General features: G+C 40.0%; 1 protein-coding gene and 1 non-coding gene across 2 annotated transcripts; both read right to left on the bottom strand.

Moving 5' to 3' along the window:
* Positions 1 to 9,467: 9,467 nt before the first annotated feature.
* ppp1r8b (protein phosphatase 1, regulatory subunit 8b) lies at positions 9,468 to 21,708 on the bottom strand. The gene is made up of 7 exons (XM_061958798.2): positions 21,615 to 21,708; positions 21,163 to 21,223; positions 17,041 to 17,194; positions 13,958 to 14,175; positions 13,736 to 13,880; positions 13,538 to 13,602; positions 9,468 to 10,256 (listed from the first exon to the last, which is right to left on the bottom strand). The coding sequence occupies exons 1-7, from the start codon at positions 21,665 to 21,667 to the stop codon at positions 9,903 to 9,905; spliced, it is 1,050 nt and encodes a 349-aa protein (XP_061814782.1). The 5' UTR covers positions 21,668 to 21,708; the 3' UTR covers positions 9,468 to 9,902.
* On the bottom strand, positions 17,274 to 17,450 carry LOC133605480 (small Cajal body-specific RNA 1). Its single transcript, XR_009815148.2, has one exon.
* Positions 21,709 to 21,977: the final 269 nt, after the last annotated feature.

Genomic DNA, 21,977 nt, shown 5'->3' on the forward strand with positions numbered 1-21,977 from the left:
AAGCTGACGGTGCGGCTTTTAACCCGGTGCGCTTTATATATGGATTAATATTAAGATTCATTTTCATAAAGTTTCGGTCTCGCAACTACGGTAAACAGCCGCCATCTTTTTTCCCCGTAGAAGAGGAAGTGCTTCTTCTTCTACGCAAGCAACCGCCAAGGTAAGCACCCGCCCCCATAGAACAGGAAGCGCTTCTTCTTCTACTGTAAGCAACCACCCGCCTGCGTAGAAGAAGAAAAAGCGCGCGGATATTACCGTACGTTTCATTTCCTTTGTGTGTTTACATCTGTAAAGACCACAAAATGGCTCCTACTAAGCGACAGGTTTCCGGTTCATGAAAAGACGCAATCTCTCCATCCGCACACGGACTACTATTTCACAGCAACTGCCTAAAGACTTTCAAGAAAAGCTGGCTACTTTCCGTGCATATTGTAAAAACAAGATAGCTGAAAAAAAGATCCGGCCAGAGAACATTATCAACATGGACGAGGTTCCACTGACTTTTGATATTCCTGTGAACCGCACTGTGGATACAACGGGAGCACGTACGGTGAATATTCGCACCACAGGGAATGAGAAGTCATCCTTCACTGTGGTTCTAGCTTGCCATGCTAATGGCCAGAAACTTCCACCCATGGTGATATTCAAAAGGAAGACCTTGCCAAAAGAGACCTTTCCAGCCGGCGTCATCATAAAAGCTAACTCGAAGGGATGGATGGATGAAGAAAAGATGAGCGAGTGGTTAAGGTAAGTTTAAGTTTACGCGAAGAGGCCGGGTGGCTTTTTTCACGCAGCTCCGTCCATGTTGATATACGACTCCATGCGCGCCCACATCACGCTGGTTTTTAATATATTATTAAAGTTTGACTGACCTATCTGACTGTTTTTTTGACATTCCTTTAGCGCAGTTAGATGCGGCTTATAACACGGGGCGGCTTATAGGTGGACAAAGTTTTGAAATATGCCGTTCGTTGAAGGCGCGGCTTATAACCCAGGGCGCCTTATGGTGCGGAAAATACGGTAAGTTGAAATACAGTTCTATTGTTATTTTTACGACAAAAGTCCGGCGACTGAGCCACTTTTTTTTTTTTTTTAAACATAAAATCTTTGGTCCTTCTTTTACAGAATCAATCAATCAATCAATGTTTATTTATATAGCCCTAAATCACAAGTGTCTCAAAGGGCTGCACAAGCCACAACGACATCCTCGGTTCAGATCCCACATAAGGGATCACTGTTCATTTTAAATTAAAATCCTAGGGACTGTGCTTCTGGTTTTCTTACTGTAAAAATCGACACGTTTTTTTTTTACAGTGCTTTTGTTTACAGTAAAAATCCACAGTCTTTTTCATTCACAGTAATTCACTGTAAATCAAAAACGGTACCATACTACCACTGTTATGTTTACGGTAAAATTCTGGCGACTGAGATGCTAACCAATCTGGCGCCCTAGGCAAGATTTTAGGTGGCGCCCCCCCACATCGGCAGTGAAGTGTATATACTCACAAGAAACCGAATAGCTTTGTCTTTGACCTTCTTTTTTTTTACTTAAAACTATACCTAATATATAAAGGGGTGGAAAAGTGACTATTACCTGCAGGGCAAACATTAGCTAACCAGAAGGCAATAACAATGTAAACAAAAAACACCTGCTTAAAAGATCTAATACAAATGTCCCTGAGGAATGTAAGGTGGGAGTACTGTAATTACCTAACGTTACATTATTATTGTCCATAACAATTTACCCCCCTCCACAATATTAACCCGACGTTAAAACAGAACTAGCTATTTATTGATTAGCAATTGCCGAATCATGTGACATTAGCTTAATGCTAAAAAGCCAGGTTACTATCACATTCTGTAACAGACAAATAATTTCATGTAGGCTAACGTTACCTACCTGCTACCTCTGTCTTTTCTCGTTTCTCCTCCTCTTCTTTTCTCTTTTTTCTTCCCTGGGCACCTGACAGTTTTGGCCGTTTTGACATCTTGTGTTGATTTTGTTGATGTGGTGACGTCCAAAAAGAGTCATGATACGGGAAGGGAGGGGGGGGTAATGTTGTAACAAATAATATTTCTATTAAATAGGCTTTACTTTGCATTTTAATTAACGTGAGATTATTTTTTGTATTTAGAAATAATAGTACCAACTTTTTTTTCTTTTCTTTTTTTCTCTCCAACATTTGTGGCACTGGCGTGGCGCCCCCTGATGGACGGCGCCCTTAGCATTTGCCTATACGGCCTATGCCACGGGCCGGCCCTGCTGAGATGCCTAAAAACCTCAAAAAATCTACGGGCAATTTTTTTTACAGTGCCATTACTGTGAATGGGAAAACGGTACCACTGTTATTTTTACGTTAAAAAAATGTTTATCGTAAAAAAAAAATGGTCGTTGTTTTTACAATGCATTACTGCAATTTTTCATATTTTTACAGTAACATTTTTGAAACTGAGCTGCCTTATTTTTTTTTTACAAGAAAATCTATGGTCAATTTTCATTTTTCCTTATTTACTGTAAATATAAAAACTGTTATTTTTGCTGTACGATATTTCCGACTGAGCTGCCAGTTTGTTCGTTTTGTTTTTTTACCGCAAAATCTACAGTCTTTTAGTTTTACAGTGAATTACTGTAAATGGAAAAACGATAAAACTGTTATTTTTCCAATCAAATTTTGGCGACTGAGCTGCCAGTTGTTTTTTTTTACCGTAAAATCTGTGGTGATTTTGTTTCACAGTGCAATGGAAAATGATCCATCCATCCATCCATCTTCTTCCGCTTATCCGAGGTCGGGTCGCGAGGGCAGCAGCCTAAGCAGGGAAGCCCAGACTTCCCTCTCCCCAGCCACTTCGTCCAGCTCTTCCTGTGGGACCCCGAGGCGTTCCCAGGCCAGCCGGGAGACATAGTCTTCCCAACGTGTCCTGGGTCTTCCTCGCGGCCTCCTACCGGTCGGACGTGCCCTAAACACCTCCTTAGGGAGGCGCTCGGGTGGCATCCTGACCAGATGCCCGAACCACCTCATCTGGCTCCTCTCCATGTGGAGGAGCAGCGGCTTTACTTTGAGCTCCCCCCGGATGACAGAGCTTCTCACCCTATCTCTAAGGGAGAGACCCGCCACCCGGCGGAGGAAACTCATTTCGGCCGCTTGTACCCGTGATCTTGTCCTTTCGGTCATGACCCAAAGCTCATGACCATAGGTGAGGATGGGAACGTAGATCGACCGGTAAATCGAGAGCTTTGCCTTCCGGCTCAGCTCCTTCTTCACCACAACAGATCGATACAGCGTCCGCATTACTGAAGACGCCGCACCGATCCGCCTGTCGATCTCACGATCCACTCTTCCCTCACTCGTGAACAAGACTCCGAGGTACTTGGACTCCTCCACTTGGGGCAAGATCTCCTCCCCAACCCGGAGATGGCACTCCACCCTTTTCCGGGCGAGAACCATGGACTCGGACTTGGAGGTGCTGATTCTCATCCCAGTCGCTTCACACTCGGCTGCGAACCGATCCAGTGAGAGCTGAAGATCCTGGCCAGATGAAGCCATCAGGACCACATCATCTGCAAAAAGCAGAGACCTAATCCTGCAGCCACCAAACCAGATCTCCTCAACGCCTTGACTGCGCCTAGAAATTCTGTCCATAAAGGTTATGAACAGAATCGGTGACAAAGGGCAGCCTTGGCGGAGTCCAACCCTCACTGGAAACGTGTCCGACTTACTGCCGGCAATGCGGACCAAGCTCTGACACTGATCATACAGGGAGTGGACCGCCACAATCAGACAGTCCGATACCCCATACTCTCTGAGCACTCCCCACAGGACTTCCCGAGGGACACGGTCGAATGCTTTCTCCAAGTCCACAAAACACATGTAGACTGGTTGGGCAAACTCCCATGCACCCTCAAGGACCCTGCCGAGAGTATAGAGCTGGTCCACAGTTCCACGACCAGGACGAAAACCACACTGTTCCTCCTGAATCCGAGGTTCGACTATCCGGCGTAGCCTCCTCTCCAGTACACCTGAATAGACCTTACCGAGAAGGCTGAGGAGTGTGATCCCACGATAGTTAGAACACACCCTCCGGTTCCCCTTTTTAAAGAGAGGAACCACCACCCCGGTCTGCCAATCCAGAGGTACCGCCCCCGATGTCCACGCGATGTTGCAGAGTCTTGTCAACCAAGACAGCCCCACAACATCCAGAGCCTTAAGGAACTCCGGGCGGATCTCATCCACCCCCGGGGCCTTGCCACCGAGGAGCTTTTTAACTACCTCAGCAACCTCAGAAAAATGATATCACTGTTAATTGTGTGCTTCCAGTTTGCTTAAAGTCGTTTTTTACAGTAGTAATATTGTAAATATAAAAACTACCAAAATTCTGGTGACTGCGCTGACTGTTTTATCACCATAAAATCTATGGTCTTTTTTTTTTTTTTTACAGTGCATTACTGTAAATGGAAAAATGGTGTCATTGTTATTTTTATGATAACATTTTGGCGATTGAGCTGCCAGCTTTTTTTGTCGTAAAATCTGCAGTCATTTTGTTTTAAAGTAAATAGAAAAAAAACGGTACAAATGCATTCAAATATAGGGTCGTTTTTACAGATAATTACAGTAAATTAAAAAACAGTACCATACTATTACTGTTACATTTACAGTCAAATTCAGTTTTTTTACGGTATTTTTTAGGGATGTCCGATAATGGCTTTTTGCCGATACCCGATATTCCGATATTGTCCAACTCTTAATTAGCTCTACCGATATCAACCGATACCGATATATACAGTCGTGGAATTAACACATTATTATGCCTAATTTGGACAACCAGGTATGGTGAAGATAAGGTCCTTTTTGAACGATTAATAAAATAGTCTTGGTTGACAAGATTCTGCAGCATCGCGTGGACATCGGGGGCGGTACCACTGGATTGGCAGACCGGGGTGGTGGTTCCTCTCTTTAAGAAGGGGAACCGGAGGGTGTGTTCTAACTATCGTGGGATCACACTCCTCAGCCTTCTCGGTAAGGTCTATTCAGGTGTACTGGAGAGGAGGCTACGCCGGATAGTCGAACCTCGGATTCAGGAGGAACAGTGTGGTTTTCGTCCTGGTCGTGGAACTGTGGACCAGCTCTATACTCTGGGCAGGGTCCTTGAGGGTGCATGGGAGTTTGCCCAACCAGTCTACATGTGCTTTGTGGACTTGGAGAAGGCATTCAACCGTGTACCCCGGGAAGTCCTGTGGGGAGTGCTCAGAGAGTATGGGGTATCGGACTGTCTGATTGTGGCAGTCCGCTCCCTGTATGATCAGTGTCAGAGCTTGGTCCGCATTGCCGGTAGTAAGTCGGACACGTTTCCAGTGAGGGTTGGACTCAGCCAAGGCTGCCCTTTGTCACCCATTCTGTTCATAACTTTTATGGACAGAATTTCTAGGCGCAGTCAAGGCGTTGAGGGGATCTGGTTTGGTGGCTGCAGGATTAGGTCTCTGCTTTTTGCAGATGATGTGGTCCTGATGGCTTCATCTGGCCAGGATCTTCAGCTCTCACTGGATCGGTTCGCAGCCGAGTGTGAAGCGACTGGGATGAGAATCAGCACCTCCAAGTCCGAGTCCATGGTTCTCGCCCGGAAAAGGGTGGAGTGCCTTCTCCGGGTTGGGGAGGAGATCTTGCCCCAAGTGGAGGAGTTCAAGTACCTGGGAGTCTTGTTCACGAGTGAGGGAAGAGTGGATCGTGAGATCGACAGGCGGATCGGTGCGGCGTCTTCAGTAATGCGGACGCTGTATCGATCCGTTGTGGTGAAGAAGGAGCTGAGCCGGAAGGCAAAGCTCTCAATTTACCGGTCGATCTACGTTCCCATCCTCACCTATGGTCATGAGCTTTGGGTTATGACCGAAAGGACAAGATCACGGGTACAAGCGGCCCAAATGAGTTTCCTCCGCCGAGTGGCGGGGCTCTCCCTTAGAGATAGGGTGAGAAGCTCTGTCATTCGGGGGGAGCTAAAAGTAAAGCCGCTGCTCCTCCACATGGAGAGGAGCCAGATGAGGTGGTTCGGGCATCTGGTCAGGATGCCACCCGAACGCCTCCCTAGGAAGGTGTTTAGGGCACGTCCGACCGGTAGGAGGCCGCGGGGAAGACCCAGGACACGTTGGGAAGACTATGTCTCCCGGCTGGCCTGGGAACGCCTCGGGGTCCCCCGGGAGGAGCTGGACGAAGTGGCTGGGGAGAGGGAAGTCTGGGCTTCCCTGCTTAGGCTGCTGCCCCCGCGACCCGACCTCGGATAAGCGGAAGAAGATGGATGGATGGATGGATAATAAAATAAAATAAGATAAATAAATTAAAAACATTTTCTTGAATAAAAAATAATCTTAATAGTTTTGACAAAATAATACAACTGGAAATGTTGAAATGATGTATTTTACTGCATATTAGAACCCTTTGTAACCATTTTTGAAATTCTTATTTTATTTATATATATATACCAAATTATATATCATGATATATAGCATTGTCGGAGGAGGCCGCACTATATATTGCAATATGATTAGGGATGTCTGATAATGGCTTTTTGCCGATATCCGATATTCCGATATTGTCCAACTCTTTAATTACCGATACCGATATCAACCGATATATACAGTCGTGGAATTAACACATTATTATGCCTAATTTGGACAACCAGGTATGGTGAAGATAAGGTCCTTTTTTTAAAAAAATTATAAAATAAGATGAATAAATTAAAAACATTTTCTTGAATAAAAAAGAAAGTAAAACAATATAAAAACAGTTACATAGAAACTAGTAATAAATGAAAATGAGTAAAATTAAGTGTTAAAGGTTAGTACTATTAAAATAAGATAAATAAATTAAATTAATTAAATTAAATTAATTAAATTAAATTAAATAAGATAAATAAATTAAAAACATTTTCTTGAATAAAAAAGAAAGTAAAACAATATAAAAACAGTTACATAGAAACTAGTAAAGAATGAAAATGAGTAAAATTAAGTGTTAAAGGTTAGTACTATTAAAATAAGATAAATAAATTAAATTAATTAAATTAAATTAATTAAATTAAATTAAATAAGATAAATAAATTAAAAACATTTTCTTGAATAAAAAAGAAAGTAAAACAATATAAAAACAGTTACATAGAAACTAGTAATGAATGAAAATGAGTAAAATTAAGTGTTAAAGGTTAGTACTATTAAAATAAGATAAATTAAATTAATTAAATTAAATTAAATAAGATAAATAAATTAAAAACATTTTCTTGAATAAAAAAGAAAGTAAAACAATATAAAAACAGTTACATAGAAACTAGTAATGAATGAAAATGAGTAAAATTAAGTGTTAAAGGTTAGTACTATTAAAATAAGATAAATAAATTAAATTAATTAAATTAAATTAAATAAGATAAATAAATTAAAAACATTTTCTTGAATAAAAAAGAAAGTAAAACAATATAAAAACAGTTACATAGAAACTAGTAATGAATGAAAATGAGTAAAATTAAGTGTTAAAGGTTAGTACTATTAAAATAAGATAAATAAATTAAATTAATTAAATTAAATTAAATAAGATAAATAAATTAAAAACATTTTCTTGAATAAAAAAGAAAGTAAAACAATATAAAAACAGTTACATAGAAACTAGTAATGAATGAAAATGAGTAAAATTAAGTGTTAAAGGTTAGTACTATTAAAATAAGATAAATAAATTAAATTAATTAAATTAAATTAATTAAATTAAATTAAATAAGATAAATAAATTAAAAACATTTTCTTGAATAAAAAAGAAAGTAAAACAATATAAAAACAGTTACATAGAAACTAGTAATGAATGAAAATGAGTAAAATTAAGTGTTAAAGGTTAGTACTATTAAAATAAGATAAATAAATTAAATTAATTAAATTAAATTAATTAAATTAAATTAAATAAGATAAATAAATTAAAAACATTTTCTTGAATAAAAAAGAAAGTAAAACAATATAAAAACAGTTACATAGAAACTAGTAATGAATGAAAATGAGTAAAATTAAGTGTTAAAGGTTAGTACTATTAAAATAAGATAAATAAATTAAATTAATTAAATTAAATTAAATAAGATAAATAAATTAAAAACATTTTCTTGAATAAAAAAGAAAGTAAAACAATATAAAAACAGTTACATAGAAACTAGTAATGAATGAAAATGAGTAAAATTAAGTGTTAAAGGTTAGTACTATTAAAATAAGATAAATTAATTAAATTAATTAAATTAAATTAATTAAATTAAATTAAATAAGATAAATAAATTAAAAACATTTTCTTGAATAAAAAAGAAAGTAAAACAATATAAAAACAGTTACATAGAAACTAGTAATGAATGAAAATGAGTAAAATTAAGTGTTAAAGGTTAGTACTATTAAAATAAGATAAATTAATTAAATTAATTAAATTAAATTAATTAAATTAAATTAAATAAGATAAATAAATTAAAAACATTTTCTTGAATAAAAAAGAAAGTAAAACAATATAAAAACAGTTACATAGAAACTAGTAATGAATGAAAATGAGTAAAATTAAGTGTTAAAGGTTAGTACTATTAAAATAAGATAAATAAATTAAATTAAATTAAATAAGATAAATAAATTAAAAACATTTTCTTGAATAAAAAAGAAAGTAAAACAATATAAAAACAGTTACATAGAAACTAGTAATGAATGAAAATGAGTAAAATTAAGTGTTAAAGGTTAGTACTATTAAAATAAGATAAATAAATTAAATTAATTAAATTAAATTAATTAAATTAAATTAAATAAGATAAATAAATTAAAAACATTTTCTTGAATAAAAAAGAAAGTAAAACAATATAAAAACAGTTACATAGAAACTAGTAATGAATGAAAATGAGTAAAATTAAGTGTTAAAGGTTAGTACTATTAGTGGAGCAGCAGCACGCACAATCATGTGTGCTTACGGACTGTATCCCTTGCAGAAAGAAAAAACCCTTTTTTGGGTGGGTGCACTAATTGTAAGTGTATCTTGTGTTTTTTATGTTGATTTAATTAAAAAAAAACAAAAAAAAACGATACCGATAATTTCCGATATTACATTTTAAAGCATTCATCGGCCGATATTATCAAACATCTCTAGTTGTGATATCATAGTAGAGGTAAATCGGTATCAAATCAGCCAATAGTCAATTAAGGCTACAATATCGGCATGAATCAGAAATGTAGAAAGTTTTATTGGAACACTTCTGCTTATAATTAGTCGATTCATGTCCGTTAGGAGCTACATTGTTCAGAACTTTTGCCATAAACGAGATGAAAGTGGAGTCCATCTTTTCATGCAACCAAAAATGAACAATTTTCAAACAAAAAGTGTTTGAATACACCTTTAGTTTGGTTGCGTACACACTATTTTTGTCTCTATAGTGAGGAACCCTAAAAATATTTGCCTGACTGTAAAACAAAATTGAGCCATCACGTGTGCTTAAGTCGCCATCTAGCGGCTGCCAAAACAACTGCAATATATTTATTAAAAAGTTGGTCAGACTCCATTGGGGTGTAAGACAATTTCATCATCACATCATTGTAACGCTTGAAAACAACGACCAGATCACTTTTCTCCTGTCAGTCCTGACTCGTCACAGTCAAATTGTGTGTATAAAAATACTCTTCTGCCATTTATTCATAACGTTTTCAAAAAGCACTGAAAAGAGTTGAAAATAATAATAAGAAACTAAAGTTACATGAGTCTGTTATGACACAAAACCATCTAACCGTGGCTCAAGAACATGGTGTTTCATTTTTTTATACAACTCCAACGGAACCAGAAGGCCCACCAACATCATGGCTGAGCCTGGCCACCTTGTCCCTGACGCGCCGCCCCGCTGGTACCTGAGAGTCAACATGCAGGGCAAAGCGGTCATATGAGTAGCGACGGCGTGGGCTTCTTCCCCGGCCACGCCTCTTTGGCATACTTCTTTTTGCGTGGCTCGTTGTGGGTCTCTGGTAGATAGGGGGCCGTGACCGGAGTGGGGTTGAGCATGATGGGGGGCTGCTGAGCCTCTGGTGCCAGGTCCACCTCCGGTGCTGGGTTGGGGAAGGGCAAGGGGAGCCCGCCCTGCATGGAGGCCCCGCCCGGAGCGCCCGTGGGCTGGTTCTCGTGGCTGGTGGGAGGCAGGTCGCCGTAGAGACCGCCGCTCAGGCTGTAACCGTGCATGCGCTTTGAAGCAAAGTTGTCCAGACCCAACGTGTTTTGGCCCTCTGACCGCCGTTTCTAAAGCAAGACAGACATCATCAGACGGACATTTGACAGTAGATCTGCTTCACATATACAGTGGGGCAAAAAAGTATTTAGTCAGCCACCAATTGTGCAAGTTCTCCCACTTAAAATGATGACAGAGGTCTGTAATTTTCATCATAGGTACACTTCAACTGTGAGAGACAGAATGTGAAAAAAAATCCAGGAATTCACATTGTAGGATTTTTAAAGAATTTATTTGTAAATTATGGTGGAAAATAAGTATTTGGTCAATGACAAAAATTCAACTCAATGCTTTGTAATATAACCTTTGTTGGCAATAACAGATGTCAAACGATTACTATAGGTCTTTACCAGGTTTGCACACACAGTAGCTGGTATTTTGGCCCATTCCTCCATGCAGATCTTCTCGAGAGCAGTGATGTTTTGGGGCTGTCGCCGAGCAACACGGACTTTCAACTCCCTCCACAGATTTTCTATGGGGTTGAGGTCTGGAGACTGGCTAGGCCACTCCAGGACTTTCAAATGCTTCTTACGGAGCCACTCCTTCGTTACCCGGGCGGTGTGTTTGGGATCATTGTCATGCTGGAAGACCCAGCCACGTTTCATCTTCAAAGCTCTCACTGATGGAAGGAGGTTTTGGCTCAAAATCTCACGATACATGGCCCCATTCATTCTTTCCTTAACACGGATCAGTCGGCCTGTCCCCTTAGCAGAAAAACAGCCCCAAAGCATGATGTTTCCACCCCCATGCTTCACAGTAGGTATGGTGTTCTTGGGATGCAACTCAGTATTCTTCTTCCTCCAAATGCGACGAGTTGAGTTTATACCAAAAAGTTCTATTTTGGTTTCATCTGACCACATGACATTCTCCCAATCCTCTGCTGTATCATCCATGTGCTCTCTGGCAAACTTCAGACGGGCCTGGACATGCACTGGCTTAAGCAGGGGGACACGTCTGGCACTGCAGGATTTGATTCCCTGTCGGCGTAGTGTGTTACTGATGGTAACCTTTGTTACTTTGGTCCCAGCTCTCTGCAGGTCATTCACCAGGTCCCCCCGTGTGGTTCTGGGATTTTTGCTCACCGTTCTCATGATCATTTTGACCCCACGGGATGAGATCTTGCGTGGAGCCCCAGATCGAGGGAGATTATCAGTGGTCTTGTATGTCTTCCATTTTCTGATAATTGCTCCCACAGTTGATTTTTTCACACCAAGCTGCTTGCCTATTGTAGATTCACTCTTCACAGTCTGGTGCAGGTCTACAATTCTTTTCCTGGTGTCCTTCGACAGCTCTTTGGTCTTGGCCATAGTGGAGTTTGGAGTCTGACTGTTTGAGGCTGTGGACAGGTGTCTATTATACAGATAACCAGTTCAAACAGGTGCCATTAATACAGGTAACGAGTGGAGGACAGAAGAGCTTCTTAAAGAAGAAGTTTCAGGTCTGTGAGAGCCAGAGATCTTCCTTGTTTGAAGTGACCAAATACTTATTTTCCACCATCATTTACAAATAAATTCTTTAAAATTCCTACAATGTGAATTCCTGGATTTTTTTTTCACATTCTGTCTCTCACAGTTGAAGTGTACCTATGATGAAAATTACAGACCTCTGTCATCATTTTAAGTGGGAGAACTTGCACAATCGATGGCTGACTAAATACTTTTTTGCCCCACTGTACATCATGTTTATATCCTGTTAGGACCCAATTATTTTACATTTTCAACACCACCAGCAGAAATCATTAAAAAACTAAACTCAGTTGACAGTAAAAAGTCGTTGTGGCAATTGTTGGGTATGACTTTAAAGCATAACCAAGCATGCATCACTATAGCTCTTGTCTCAAAGTAGGTGTACTGTCACCACCTGTCACATCACACCCTGACTTATTTGGACTTTTTTGCTGTTTTAGTTCTTGTTTTGCACTCTTATTTTGGTGTCTTTTTCTCTTTTTTTGGTATTTTCCTGTAGCAGTTTCATGTCTTCCTTTGAGCGATATTTCTCGCATCTACTTTGTTTTAGCAATAACAGGAACTTAACATCACAAAGAGGAAAGCCCATGAAAATAGGTTACAAAAGTTATTTAATAAGAAGCCAAAAAGTGCAAAAACAATAATGTTTGTGTTGGAGGAGTTGTGAATTAGGTACACCTGCAGTCAGTCTGCAGGTGTATCTAATGTTGTGTCCCTGCAGTCATTCACAACTCCTCCAACACCAACATTATTGTTTTTGCACTTTTTGGCTTCTTATGAAATAATTTTTTTAAATAGATTCAATCTTGCACGTGGAAAGTTTAAGTGTGGGCTTTAGTTGATATAACAATTCTGAGGCGGGGTTGCAGGAGGCGGGATTACTGGAGCCTCAGCTAGTGCGTTTTATGATCGCTCAGCACAAGAAATACGTTACACACATACAGTTGTTGACAAAATACACTGTACATTATATACCTCAGCTAACTAAACTATGGAAATGTATAATATAATTCATATAGCAATACGGTCTCACTGCACAGCAGACCAGCAGTTAGCCGAGTCCGTCCATGTTGAGGCACTGAGTGACGTGCCTCAACTGGCTGCTGTTCACCGCACCGTCTCTTCTCAGTATTTGAACGGCAAATGTGAAAATTCAGCGATTTTGAATAAAAATAATCTAAAACTGGTGAAGTTAAATGGAAAATAACTTTATAGTATAATCACTGGATACATATAACAATTTAATAAATTTTTTTTCTTTTTACATTTTTTTTCTTTGTGAGGCAGGTGAGGCCCCGCCTCACCTGCCTCTAGTGACTGCACGTCACTGCCTAAAAATATCGAAATATTAATAAAAGGCCATATTGCCCAGCCCTAGTTCGAATGCAAAAAAAACAAAAAAACTTTTTGTCTTCTTGTCTCTCATTAGGATTGTGAACGATATGCAAAATTCCAAAAAAAAGTGCAGTTTCCCTTTAATACTATGCACTTTCGATTTATGGGAAAGTATTTCCGACAAACACACGATCGTGTCATGGGATCACCTGTACACCCAAATGTCTACATCACGGATTGCTTGCTGAAATGTAAGTACCACCTTATTTTTCGGACTATAAGTCGCAGTTTTTTTCAGTTTGGCCGGGCTCCGGTGCGATTTATATATGTTTTTTTCCTTCTTTATTATGCATTTTCGGCAGGTGCGACTTATACTCCGAAAAATACGGTACTCACTTTTTTTATCATCTATATTCTAAATTTGTGTGACAATTTAAAACACTAAATTTGTCTATCTTGCAGGATAAATAATGTTCCCAGTAAAACCTTACCTTGATGGGTACAACCGCCGTCTGCACCATATTCCTGAAACGTCCCACCGAGGGGTCGATATCCTCTGCGGGCAACAGCAAAATACAGTTCACACGGCGTATACTTTCCTCTTGTTCTCATCAAAAGCTGTTATAGCTTTTTGGTGCTTGTTTTTATTGCAGGATGGCGTGCAGCGTTAGAGTAATGAGTTTTGGCACCTGGATTGATGATGCAGTCCTCCTCGTTGAAAGTAACTCTTGAGTGCCTCCTCTTCCTCTTCGGCCTCTGGATGTCCAGGTTGCCCTCCTCGATGGTCAGAAGGGAGATGCGCTTGTTGTGGGCCGTGTTAAACTCGGTCAAATTCTGTCCGGTAAAGGGGTCCAAGGTTATCACAAGGTCATACGCCACTTTCGTGTCTTCAAGCGAGAACGCCATTGTACCTCCAGCTCCGTCTCCTCCTCCGGTAACCCGAGAAGTCCCTTCAGCTCGTCTTCGTCTCCTATCTTAATGTCTGCGTTGCCACCCCCTCCCTGGCTTTGGGGCTTCTCTCGGATGGTGTACGTCCGCGTGGAAGCACCAAAGGATAACGTGGAGTCGATGGGAACCTGCTGGGGCTTGTGTGGCTCCAGACGGATGTGTCCGAGGAAAGTACCGTGTGCTAGAAAAAACAAAACAATTAATTCTTAACTGTAAAATAGGGATGGATCATATTTAGAGATGTCCGATAATATCGGCCTGCCGATATTATCAGCCGATAAATGCTTTAAAATGTAATATTGGAAATTAACGGTATCGGTTTTTTTTATTATCGGTATCGCTTTTTTTTTTTTAATCAACATAAAAAACACAAGATACTAGTGATGGGTCCGGCAACATCGATGCATCGGCACATGCGTCGAGCTCATAGAGCAAAACCCTGTGTCGGTGCGCGTACCGCTTTTAGAAAGTCACGTGACCGATCATGAGCTGTTTCGGTCACGTCACCGATACGCAAACTGTGTCGCACTGACGTCTCCTCTGTGCCCTGTGAGCGGGTGTTTTCTACAGCCGGAGAAATAATCACTAAGAAGAGAAATCGTCTAAAATTTAATACGTAGGAAAAACGTTTTTTTTTTTACTAAAAATGTGTAAAAAAATATATATATAAAAATAAATTCCCAGTCTACAAGCATCCTCATTCACAACACGTTCTCTGAGATTTCCATGTCATGATACATGTTCACATTATTTATTGACTGTATCTAAAAAAAAGATAAAAATATATTTTTATTTCAATGAAGATATGAAATAATCCTAAATGAAATACAATGACTTGGTTTATAATATTATATATATTTAATATATATATATTATTCTATTGTAATATTTTTCTATTTAGTTTCCCATACCTGCCAACTTTTGAAATCAGAAAAACCTAGTAGCCAGGGTCCAAGGGCCGCAGGCCCCGGTAGGTCCAGGACAAAGTCCTGGTGGGGGGTACAGGGGGGCGAACCGACGCAAAATGATTGATTGCATTCAGACAGGTTAAAATGTTGCTAAAACCATCACTTTTCTATCAGTCACAGTGACTTTTCAAAACAAAAATATTACAGCAAAAATCATATGGGTTGATTGACATGTTTATTCTGTAAGCTAACTTCAATACTTTGAAATTATTTTGACAGTTAATGCCAGTTATCCTGTCAACCTTTCACAAGACTTCAATTTGTTAATTGAAAGTATAAACAGTATAAACACTTTTTACAGTAAACAAATGGTAAAACAGTACTAAACAATTCCATAAAAAAAAAAAATTGGTGTCATTATTAACTTTCTGTCCAAGCTTGTATAATCTACTGCCTTGTTCAATTGTAAAAAATATTCTGTGCCTAAAATTCACATTTCTATCACAATTATCATACTGTAAACATGGTAAGCTAACTTCATTAAAATTAATAGTCCTGTCAATAGCATGGAATTACAATTCAAATGTAGTTTTTTTGTAAGCCTTTCAAAAGAATTCAAAATATGAAAAATTAATGAAAATTAATTGAAGCCATCAGACACTTGAAAAGTGGCACATCACATCTCTAATGTAATCATTTGAACTTTTCAACAGAAATAGCACTGCAAAAATATTAAGGACATACTTCTGTATTTTGGTAGTTATGCTGTCAACATTTAACAAGATTTCTTCAACTTGGACTTGAAAGCATAAATAGTATCAACACTTTTAACAGTATAACAGTACTAAACAATTCCAATAGATAACATTGGTGTCATTACCTTTTTGTGGCTAAAATCCAAATGTATTCTATCAGATTGATCATACTCCATCAGTGTGTGAATGTGTGTGTGAATGTGTAAATGTGGAAGTAGTGTCAAAGCGCTTTGAGTACCTTGAAGGTAGAAAAGCGCTATACAAGTACAACCCATTTATCCATACTGCAAAAATGATATGGTAACTTTATGATAAGGGCGACGAAAAACGTTGAAAGTTTTCCACTTGTATCGCTAGCAACGGCATTAGACTTGTGTTTTTTTGTCCCAACGTGGTCTTTTACATCGCTAATTCCTCCGTGTCCGATCAAAAAATCGGCAATTCGCGTAGTTTTCACCCTTTTTGGAACGGATAATTATTCCCGGATAGGCTTTTGAATATTCTTCACGGAATGACTGCAGTTTTCTTTTCGGTTTAAGACTCGTTTGCGATTTTTCTCCGGCTGATTCCATGATTGTTCGCTCGTTTGGAAACAATGGCAACTGGTGCCTCGTGCTTGGCAGCGGTGCTATAAATAGCCTCGCGCATGGCATTCGGAATGGCTCGATAGGAAGTTACGGGAAGCAGTGTCGATTGTCATTGTTGTTACGCGATTTCGTGAATAAAACTTAAATTTTTTATTTTTTTTTAAATTAATGAAAAACCGTATTTTTTATCACTGCAACCGTAACCCGGAATAGGTTGATGAAAACCGTACTAAATACGGGAAAACCGGAGTACTTGGCAGGTATGCTCTTACTGCCAAGTTAGCCAGGCTGGGGGGGGGGGGTTAATCTGAGGCTGAGTTGACTTGAAACTGTTTAATGTTGCACTTTTTATATGTAGAAGAAAAGTTTTGTCATTTTATTTAATCTGAGCAACAACTTGAGGCAGTTTAATGTTGATTAACGTGGACCCAGACTTAAACAAGTTGAAAAACTTATTGGGGTGTTACCATTTAGTGGTCAATTGTAAGGAATATGTACTGTACTGTGCAATCTACTAATAAAAGTCTCAATCAATCAAAAAAAGCATTTTATATGTAGAAAGGTTTTGTTAAGAAACCATTCTGAGCCTTATTTTATTTACCGTAGTTAACCCTGGCAATGGACCCTTTTGGTAAATAACCAAAAAATTTATATTTTGTTGTTTTCTTACTGTACCGAAAATGAACCGAACCGTGACCTCTAAACCGAGGTACGTACCAAACCAACATTTTTGTGTACCGTTACACCCCTACTAGCAGCAAATAAAGTGGATTCTAAAAAGAAGGTCATGGCTTACTGCTATTGAGGTCTATTAGGAAGAGCCTCTTCAGGTGTTTGTGGTAGACGAGGGCGGCGTGGACACGCGAGCACGACTGATGGTCGATGGTGAAGTCGCACCAGTCCGGATTCCTCCCGAACAAGTAGAACTTCTTTTCGTCTATGATCAGTTTCTACGGGAGGAAGACAACGTGCAGCGTCAAATGCAAGGTTAGACGTATTTCGCCAACACATAGATATATGCCTTTTTACGGCTGTGCCTCTGAGTCATAACTCCACAGTGTTCCTTCCCACCGTGAAGCCTAAAAATCATGGCTGGGTTCTGCTCTGGCACCGGTAAGAAGCCGTGCAGCCACGGAGGGGAAAAGTCCAGTTTGAGGAACCCAAGCTGGGACTTTTCCTGGACTGCCCGGCTTGTAGTCGGTGCCCTTCAATAGGGTTTGTATGGATGCATGCTTTACAAATCACGTTTCCATATGAGTTGGGAAAATGTGTTAGATGTAAATATAAACGGAATACAATGATTTGCAAATCATTTTCAACCCATATTCAGTTGAATATGCTACAAAGACAACATATTTGATGTTCAAACTGATAAACTTTTTTTTTTGTGCAAATAATCATTAACTTTAGAATTTGATGCCAGCAACACGTGACAAAGAAGTTGGGAAAGGTGGCAATAAATACTGATAAAGTTGAGGAATGCTCATCAAACACTTATTTGGAACATCCCACAGGTGAACAGGCTAATTGGGAACAGGTGGGTGCCATGATTGGGTATAAAAGTAGATTCCATGAAATGCTCAGTCATTCACAAACAAGGATGGGGCGAGGGTCACCACTTTGTCAACAAATGCGTGAGCAAATTGTTGAACAGTTTAAGAAAAACCTTTCTCAACCATCTATTGCAAGGAATTTAGGGATTTCACCATCTACGGTCCGTAATATCATCAAAGAGTTCAGAGGATCTGGAGAAATCACTGCACGTAAGCAGCTAAGCCCGTGACCTTCCATCCCTCAGGCTGTACTACATCAACAAGCGACATCAGTGTGTAAAGGATATCACCACATGGGCTCAGGGACACTTCAGAAACCCACTGTCAGTAACTACAATTGGTCGCTACATCTGGAAGTGCAAGTTAAAACTCTCCTATGCAAGGCGAAAACCGTTTATCAACAACACCCAGAAACGCCGTCGGCTTCGCTGGGCCTGAGCTCATCTAAGATGGACTGATACAAAGTGGAAAAGTGTTCTGTGGTCTGACGAGTCCACATTTCAATTTTTTTTTGGAAACTGTGGACGTCGTGTCCTCCGGACCAAAGAGGAAAAGAACCATCCGGATTGTTATAGGCGCAAAGTTGAAAAGCCAGCATGTGTGATGGTATGGGGGTGTATTAGTGCCCAAGACATGGGTAACTTACACATCTGTGAAGGCACCATTAATGCTGAAAGGTACCGTATTTTCGGCACTATAAGCCGCACCTAAAAACCACAAATGTTCACAAAAGCTGACAGTGCGGCTTATAACCCGGTGCGCCTTATATATGGATTAATATAAATATTTATTTTCATAAAGTTTCGGTCTCGCAACTACGGTAAACAGCCGCCATCTTTTTTCCCCGTAGAAGAGGAAGTGCTTCTTCTTCTACGGCAAGCAACCGCCAAGGTAAGCACCCGCCCCCATAGAACAGGAAGCGCTTCTTCTTCTACTGTAAGCAACCACCCGCCCCCGTAGAAGAAGAAAAAGCGCGCGGATATCACCGTACGTTTCATTTCCTTTGTGTGTTTACATCTGTAAAGACCACAAAATGGCTCCTACTAAGCGACAGGTATCCGGTTCATGAAAAGACGCAATCTCTCCATCCGCACACGGATTACTATTTCACAGCAACTGATATTCCTGTGAACCGCACTGTGGATACAACGGGAGCACGTACGGTGAATATTCGCACCACAGGGAATGAGAAGTCATCCTTCACTGTGGTTCTAGCTTGCCATGCTAATGGCCAGAAACTTCCACCCATGGTGATATTCAAAAGGAAGACCTTGCCAAAAGAGACCTTTCCAGCCGGCGTCTTCATAAAAGCTAACTCGAAGGGATGGATGAAGAAAAGATGAGCGAGTGGTTAAGGTAAGTTTAAGTTTACGCGAAGAGGCCGGGTGGCTTTTTTCACGCAGCTCCGTCCATGTTGATATACGACTCCATGCGCGCCCACATCACGCTGGTTTTTAATATATTATTAAAGTTTGACTGACCTATCTGACTGTTTTTTTGACATCCCTTTAGCGCAGTTAGATGCGGCTTATAACACGGGGCGGCTTATAGGTGGACAAAGTTTTGAAATATGCCGTTCATTGAAGGCGCGGCTTATAACCCAGGGCGGCTTATGGTGCGGAAAATACGGTAAGCTGTACATCAAGCAAGAATGGGAAAGAATTCCACCTGAGAAGCTTAAAAAAAGTGTCTCCTCAGGTCCCAAAGGTTTACTGAGTGTTGTTAAAAGGAAAGGTGATGTAACACAGTGGTGAACATGCCCTTTCCCGACTACTTTGGCACGTGTTGCAGCCATGAAATTCTCAGTTAATTATTATTTGCAAAAGAAAAATAAAGTTTATGAGTTTGAACATCAAATATGTTGTCTTTGTAGTGCATTCAATTGAATAGGGGTTGAAAAGGATTTGCAAATCATTGTATTCTGTTTATATTTACATCTACCGTATTTTCCGCACTATAAGGCGCACCTAAAAACCACAAATTTTCTCAAAGGTTGACAGTGCGCCTTATAACCCGGTGCGCTTTATATATGGATAAATATTAAGATTCATTTTCATAAAGTTTCGGTCTCGCAACTTCGGTAAACAGCCGCCATCTTTTTTCCCGGTAGAACAGGAAGCGCTTCTTCTTCTACGGCAAGCAACCGCCAAGGTAAGCACCCGCCCCCATAGAACAGGAAGCGCTTCTTCTTCTACTGTAAGCAACCACCCGCCCCCGTAGAAGAAGAAGAAGCGCGCGGATATTACGTTTCATTTCCTTTGTGTGTTTACATCTGTAAAGACCACAAAATGGCTCCTACTAAGCGACAGGTTTCCGGTTCATGAAAAGACGCAATCTCTCCATCCGCACACGGACTACTATTTCACAGCAACTGCCTAAAGACTTTCAAGAAAAGCTGGCTACTTTCCGTGCATATTGTAAAAACAAGATAGCTGAAAAAAAGATCCGGCCAGAGAACATTATCAACATGGACGAGGTTCCACTGACTTTTGATATTCCTGTGAACCGCACTGTGGATACAACGGGAGCACGTACGGTGAATATTCGCACCACAGGGAATGAGAAGTCATCCTTCACTGTGGTTCTAGCTTGCCATGCTAATGGCCAGAAACTTCCACCCATGGTGATATTCAAAAGGAAGACCTTGCCAAAAGAGACCTTTCCAGCCGGCGTCATCATAAAAGCTAACTCGAAGGGATGGATGGATGAAGAAAAGATGAGCGAGTGGTTAAGGGAAGTTTAAGTTTACGCGAAGAGGCCGGGTGGCTTTTTTCACGCAACTCCGTCCATGTTGATATACGACTCCATGCGCGCCCACATCACGCTGGTTTTTAATATATTATTAAAGTTTGACTGACCTATCTGACTGTTTTTTTGACATCCCTTTAGCGCAGTTAGATGCGGCTTATAACACGGGGCGGCTTATAGGTGGACAAAGTTTTGAAATATGCCGTTCATTGAAGGCGCGGCTTATAACCCAGGGCGGCTTATGGTGCGGAAAATACGGTAAGCTGTACATCAAGCAAGAATGGGAAAGAATTCCACCTGAGAAGCTTAAAAAAAGTGTCTCCTCAGGTCCCAAACGTTTACTGAGTGTTGTTAAAAGGAAAGGTGATGTAACACAGTGGTGAACATGCCCTTTCCCGACTACTTTGGCACATGTTGCAGCCATGAAATTCTCAGTTAATTATTATTTGCAAAAGAAAAATAAAGTTTATGAGTTTGAACATCAAATATCTTGTCTTTGCGTGCATTCAATTGAATATGGGTTGAAAAGTATTTGCAAATCATTGTATTCCGTTTATATTTACATCTAACACAATTTCCCAACTCATATGGCAACGGGGTTTGTACATTCAGCTTACCTCGACCAGCTTGTCTCCCTTCATCACGTCGAGGTGGAGCCCGACCGGTGGCTTGCCTCCCCTGCAAAGCAAACCGGAACAATAACATTCTACATCCATTCATTCATTTTTTACCGCTTGTCCCATTCTCATTCAATACCATAGTGATATTTGCTTCCTTCTTGGTGACACATTATCTGTAAAACTCACCGCATTTGGGGGGGGAAACAATATGTTTCTGTCCTCTTTAACGTACAAGTAGACAACTAGCAAATATAAAATGAACAATTTTACAGCAGCTCGTCATGTTTGCTGGAGGATCAGTGCTAACCTCGTTAGCATGTGCTAGCATTGCCGGCTACACGGCCACATAACGAAAATGCATCCGCAGCGCAAAAGTTGTTACAAACAATGAGAATGAGACGACTGCGTTGCGCCGTAAAGCTCCACTTTAAACGTGTGCAAACGCTCACCATGATGGACAATCGAAAGGAGGGGCGCCGTCACTACTTGGGTTGGCCGCCATCTTGGCCTCATCTTCCCGGAGCCGCGGTGCATGCCGGGCCAACTCGACATGGACGCTGACGGGAATTGTAGTTCTTCAAAAAAAAATAATAATAATAATAATATTGAAAAGATTTTCGTTTGTTTTTTTGATAGTTTTTGGATATCATTCTTTATGGGAAAAAACTGTAGCAAGCAAATGGAATTTTTCTTTCTTTCTTTCTTTAGTTTATTTGGAACATGAACACACTTACATCATAATACATCACACAATTTCATATCATTCCACTTTACATCATGTCCGAAAAGGAGTAGGAAGAAGCAAAGCTTAT

Source organism: Nerophis lumbriciformis, linkage group LG04, assembly GCF_033978685.3.
Source record: "Nerophis lumbriciformis linkage group LG04, RoL_Nlum_v2.1, whole genome shotgun sequence".
Classification (NCBI taxonomy): Eukaryota; Metazoa; Chordata; class Actinopteri; order Syngnathiformes; family Syngnathidae; genus Nerophis; species Nerophis lumbriciformis.

Coding starts and splice junctions, on each gene's coding strand:
- ppp1r8b (XM_061958798.2), bottom strand. CDS start 21,667: ATGGCGGCCAACCCAAGTAGTGACGGCGCCCCTCCTTTCGATTGTCCA. Junction 14,176..17,040: donor CCTAATAGACCTCAATAGCA/GTAAGCCATGAC, acceptor TGTTTTTTCTAG/CACACGGTACTTTCCTCGGA. Junction 13,603..13,735: donor GGACTGCATCATCAATCCAG/GTGCCAAAACTC, acceptor TGTTGCCCGCAG/AGGATATCGACCCCTCGGTG.